General features: G+C 34.0%; 1 protein-coding gene across 1 annotated transcript; it reads left to right on the forward strand.

Moving 5' to 3' along the window:
- The first annotated feature begins 1,054 nt into the window (after nt 1-1,054).
- On the forward strand, nt 1,055-2,026 carry LOC106753039. Its single transcript, XM_014634819.2, has one exon. The coding sequence runs from the start codon at nt 1,203-1,205 to the stop codon at nt 1,836-1,838; it is 636 nt and encodes a 211-aa protein (XP_014490305.1). The 5' UTR covers nt 1,055-1,202; the 3' UTR covers nt 1,839-2,026.
- Nucleotides 2,027-5,843: the final 3,817 nt, after the last annotated feature.

Raw genomic sequence — 5,843 nt, forward strand, 5'->3', positions numbered from 1 at the left:
TTCATTATATTTTTAAAGAACAAGATATTTCCCTTTATTGTCCTTTTCCCTTTACACAAAGTGTTTCTTTTTCCTTTCTCTATTGGTATGGGATACATGATATAAGATTACAACCTAGAATTGAAAGAATTGTACTCCTAGGGAGCTCTTCTATACCTATTTCTTTAATTTCTTTATGTCTCTTTTTTATCACTGAATCAACTTCTACAGACGTTTAGAATAATCTTTAACTACTGTGCAAGATAAAAAACAGTAAAATCATTTTTTACCTNTGAGATTTGGAAAGAGTAACATAAAGTGACAAAGTTTATATTCATTTTACACATATTAATAAATATAAAATGATTATAAAAGAGTAAACTTTTTCAATTTTTAAAAAATATCTCTGATTCAAATTACCACCACCATCTTCAATTGGGTTGAGATGAGAAAAACAATGTTGGAGTGATGACAGAGAAAATGTTGAGATGAGAGAGAAAATATCTCTGATGACAAAGGGTTTCTGATTTTTTTTCATTGGGACCACAATAGGGATGACAGAGAAAATGTTGGAGTGAGAGAGATGACAGAGAAAATGTTGGAGTGAGAGAGATGAAAGAGAAAGGGTTGAGAGGAATGAGGGAGGTGAGTAAATGAAAATTATTTAAATATCCTTGATCTTAGAACTTAGATTCCATGATAAATGAGAGTATTTTTGTCTACTATGATCTGGTACACGTTGTTTAAACGTACCAACTGAAAAACAGTCTTACGCGTGTTAACAAACATATATATATATATATATAAAGGTGCAATAAATCTCTATAAATACATTGACATTTCTCCATATAGACAATTAATAACATTTATTAGTCGTAATTATACACATAATTATAGACTTCATCACAGTAGCTTGTTTTAATTTAGTTTGAAAATAATAGCAGAATAAATATGAAGGCAATTCTTAAACAAGAGTATAACAACTACGGAAGAAGAAACAAATTTAAAATGTTGAAAGCCGGCATAGCTGACCTGACCACACCGACCCCTCCACGCATTCCACAGAAAAACAACACTTATAGACTTCATCAAAGTCAACTTTACTGAAAGTCAACTGTTTCCTTCACCGTGTATATCATCCATCCCTTTGTATAATATTCATCGTTCTCAACACAGAAAAACAACACAATCATATTCTCAAGATTTGTTCCATCCGTAGTACAATGGGAAATGCAGCTGTGACTGCATGCTTTCACCAGAAAAGATCATCACAATCATTGTTGTCATCGAAACTTATATTCTGGGATGGTAGCACGAGATGTCTGAAGGGTAAGCACGTGGCTGGTGAGATCATGTTTGAGTTCCCAGATAAGGTTGTTTGCCATGCAGATTCCTTCTTCATAGGACACCCAATTCCTGCTTTAGCATTAGAGGATGAGTTGATGGTAGGTGAAGCCTATTTCGTTCTTCCCATTCAGTTCTTCACATGCAAAACCCTTTCTGTCTCTTCACTTTTGTCCTTGGGATCATCCCCTAACAAGGCCACTATCAAATTTGGGGAATGCGTTTTTGAGTACATGAAAGGGTCCAACGGAACGGTACTCATAAAGGTCATGCCTCAGTTCATCACAATGCTCATCAATAGAGGTAAAAGATCCAACCCCACCACCACTCACAACAACTTTCTGTGCAGCACTCCCGAGTTGAAAAAACACTATCAAATGCTTGTCAAGTCCAAGGACCAGGTTTGGTCACCTAGGCTTGATACCATTTCGGAGTACAAGGTTCGGTTTTCACCGTGTAGATTTATAGGTTTAGAATGGAAGGAAAAGAAAAAGACAGAGGTTGTGTCTTCTTGATAGTTTTCATGTTTTGAAGAAGAGAGTTTTGAAAGTTGTACACTCATTACAAATGCGTACTTCAATTTAGTACGGCACCAGTTCTGTTCATAATTTTTTGGTAGTGATATGATGATGATAGTTGTTTGAAAAGTAGTCAAAATTGATGCTCCAAAGACTAATTCAACGGTGTCACCAGAGGCAAATCAGTAAAAAAGAAACAATAGAATAAGTTGTTTTTTATCCACCATAATATATACTAGGAAAAAATTCTTTTAACAATATTTTTTTAATAATTTTTTTACAACGTCGTGATAATTTGTAATTGATACATTTCAAATATTTTTTTAAACATTAATTCAAATAAACTAATAAAATGATGATACATATTTTGTTGTAAAAAAAAATTGTTAAAAGAAGCGGTCAAAATATCATGATGCTGTATATTATACGTTAAAATGAATACTATGAATTAAAAATTAATTTGTAAAATCCCACTTCCACTCTTCTATTGGATTAATTTCTTTTTCTCTATAATTCCTCTCTACCTTCTTTCTAATTCCATTCCTCCAATTATAATCTCTTCTAGAGTATGACCACACATCGTATTTGTTAGAGAACTAAGGATCCATATTTTAACTATCAATTTTCATAATAAGTTCCTAATTATTTGGAAAACTCTTTATTATTTTAATTTTCTTTTCAATTTCTCATTCATCTTGACGAGGTTAGTTGATAAAAGTGATTTTCTCATTTTGATTAATCTTATACTAAATTTTTGCTATGTTTGGATATTTTGTACGGTGACTCTAGATTTTTAGTATTTCTCTTGGTTGAGTTCGAAGAAACTTAAAAGTACAAAACAAACAAGGGAAGTTATTTATATTTTTTTTAAACCTTGGAATAAATTATCAGGTGACTTGTTGCAATATCTTGAATTATGCAGCGATTATTTTTTTGTTTAAAAAATATTTGAATGTTTGAAATTTTATAAGAATATTATTTATGGTTTTAGAATTCTTTGAATTTGATATTATCATTAAGATGGTGATGTACTGGCTACATTATGTTCGAAGTTACTTAAACTAAATTTTTTAATATGGTTGAGATTATTCAGGTTGAATTAAAATGAGTGAAGATTGATATTTGAACATATTATGGTTGTATTGATTATTTTGAATTTTTTTGAAGGTTGTATTTGTTAATGTGATTTTGCCTAAATTTTTTGAAAACACACTTAACTTTGTTGTAGGAAGTTGATTTTATGATATTTTCATTTAAGTGAAAGATTTTGTCTCATTTTTTCTCAACCAAAAGATTTTTCTCTCATTGAAACTCAACCTTTGTTTTCAGTCAAGCAGAAATAGAACTACAATTTAACCCTTGCTCTTGACTAGAATTTTTCCCAAATAATGAATAAAGTTTTACTTAAGTAATGCAATTTTTGCGGAAGGTTTTTTTTTTTTTTTCTTTTCGTCTCTATGATGGTGGAAACACTAACTGTGTGGTCTGCAGTAATCCATATTCGGTAAGTATGGCGGAGGATAATAAGAAAAACAAATGTGGAAACCTTTTGGATAGAGAAAATGCACAAAACATGTTGTGTTTGTTAATCCTTCAACATGTCTCTAAACTACAAATTTTTCAAGCCCTTTCTCCACCAATATAGATAGAATAATTGTCTTCTACTTCTCTCAAACACCCATTAGAACAGAAAGGGCTTTAGACGTCGGTTATTTTGGGCATTTGACGTCACATCAGGAACCGACGTCATTACCGGTGACGTTAATGGGACATCGTTTTTCTGCATGTGCGACGTCATTATAGACGTCGGTTAAGGCCAAAGCTCGATGTCTATAAAGACATCATACATTACACTAACCGACGTCTAAGGGCAGCCCTAAACGTCGGTTTAGTGACACGTCCGACGTTTATAAAGCCGTTAACATTGCATTAACCGACGTCTATGGGCACTCTAGACGTCAGTCATTACATTAGCCGTCGTCTATGGGCACTATAGATGTCTGTCATTACATGAACTGAAGTATATGATGTGTTGCGTTTTGATGCGGTTTTTTTCGTGTCTTTGGGTAGCATAGTAGCACCTCCTTCCTTTGCTAGTTTCCTCAAAAGAAAAAATTGTGTCTTTTGGATTTCTCATGGCATTTCAACCCAAAGACGAACCTCAGTCGTTGCCTAGGTCCACTCCGACTGCCAACGAAAAAAGAATACGGTCGTATTCTCACCGTTTTCTTTTTCAATGGCGGTGGGAATGGCTCTATGCAATGACCCAGGTTCATCTTTGGGTTGGAATGCCATGAGATATCCAAAAGACGTAAGTTTTTCTTAGGAGGAAACTAGCAAAGGGAGAAGGTGCACTACGCTACCCATAGACACAAGAAAAAACCGCACCAAAACACAACGAAAACACATTTTAATCGGTTCAAATAAAAGATAATACATCAAAGATTACTTTAATTGGATTAAAAGCAAGTCTAACCATATCAAAAGAGATTAAACGCACTTGTAAATCCAAAGGAGCAGAGAGAAAAGCAAAGGAAGACGATGAAGTGCGTGAAACTGCTGGTTCGCAATCTCTGTTTTTAAAAGAAATCCGACATCGGTTGTACACGACCCGGACGTCTATAACGTAAAAGACGTCAGTTAACTCACTAATTCGAAGTCTTTCTGATTTAAAAATTAATATTTGCGGGGCTTATAGACGTCGACTACTATGGCCACCGATGTCTATATACGATTAAAGACGTCCGTCAGGAGGCATCCAACGTCTACATGACGGAAGGGAATGACTTTTCACCTGCCTGACAGACATATAGACGTTGGCTATCTCTTACCTGACGTTTATAGGACTACAGGTAGGTGAATAACCATTGATGTCCACCATATAGACGTCAGTTTGATGGGATCCGATGTCTATATGACGGAAAGGAATGACTTTTCACCTGCCCCGTAGACATATAGACGTCAGGGCTGCCCTAACTAATGTCTATAGTTTGATAAGTTGCTGAAAAGCCATTAATTTCCGTCAGATAGACGTCGGGGCCCCTCCTAACGGACGTCTATATGTCTCAAAGAAATGACTTTTCATTCACCTGTCAGATATATAGACGTTAGTTAGGACAACCCTGACGTATAAAGGATTATAGAAGTTGGGGCCCATCCTCACTGACATCAATATACGTCGAGCTTACCCCTAACCGACATCTAAGGGGTGATGTTAATCAGCATTTTTGCACTAGTGACCATTGGAAAGTTCACTAAACTAGTGATGTTGTTGAGACCTCCACCTCTTTCAGATAACAAGAGGAAGAAAAGTACATAGTCTTATAGCTTGTATGTAGTTCTTATACTATAATTTGATATAACAACACATAATTCTTGGATACATAGTTTAAAATATACATGATTATTTGTAAAGAGTCATTATGAAATTTGGTTATGTAAAGTCTTATCATAAGGTTTCCTAAATTGTCTAGCTTCCTATGATCGTCTAGTTGATAATTGTAATAACACATCTAGTCCTTATAGCCTCTACCAAAGCATCTACAATGGTTAATGTATTAATATTTTGTTTTACAAATATTGTACATGTGTTTGAAGTTCTTAATTAATATTTTATGAAAGTTAATTTTGATAGCTATCTTGTAATTATAGGATCCTAAAATTAACTAAATAAGAGGATTTGTTCAACTTATACATGACGTGTGAAAGTTCATTGGAAGAGGTAGAAGGAGGTGAAAGTTAAGGTCTCCCAATAGTGAATATCTGAGTATCATATGTGTCCATTTCAAGAATGAGTATTACACTAAAAGGTTATATTATGAGAGAAATAATATGACTAACAACTTTGAAAAGTTTACAATATGCTTGAGTTGGAACCATAAAGTTTCATCTACACAATGAAATTAAAAGAGGGCTTGATGAAGTTTGGTTTATACCTAACTTGAAACACAATCTTATATCCCTTGGTGAGCTTGAAAAGAAAAGGTATGTGTTTAAATATGA

Source organism: Vigna radiata, unplaced genomic scaffold (assembly GCF_000741045.1).
Source record: "Vigna radiata var. radiata cultivar VC1973A unplaced genomic scaffold, Vradiata_ver6 scaffold_95, whole genome shotgun sequence".
NCBI lineage: Eukaryota > Viridiplantae > Streptophyta > Magnoliopsida > Fabales > Fabaceae > Vigna > Vigna radiata.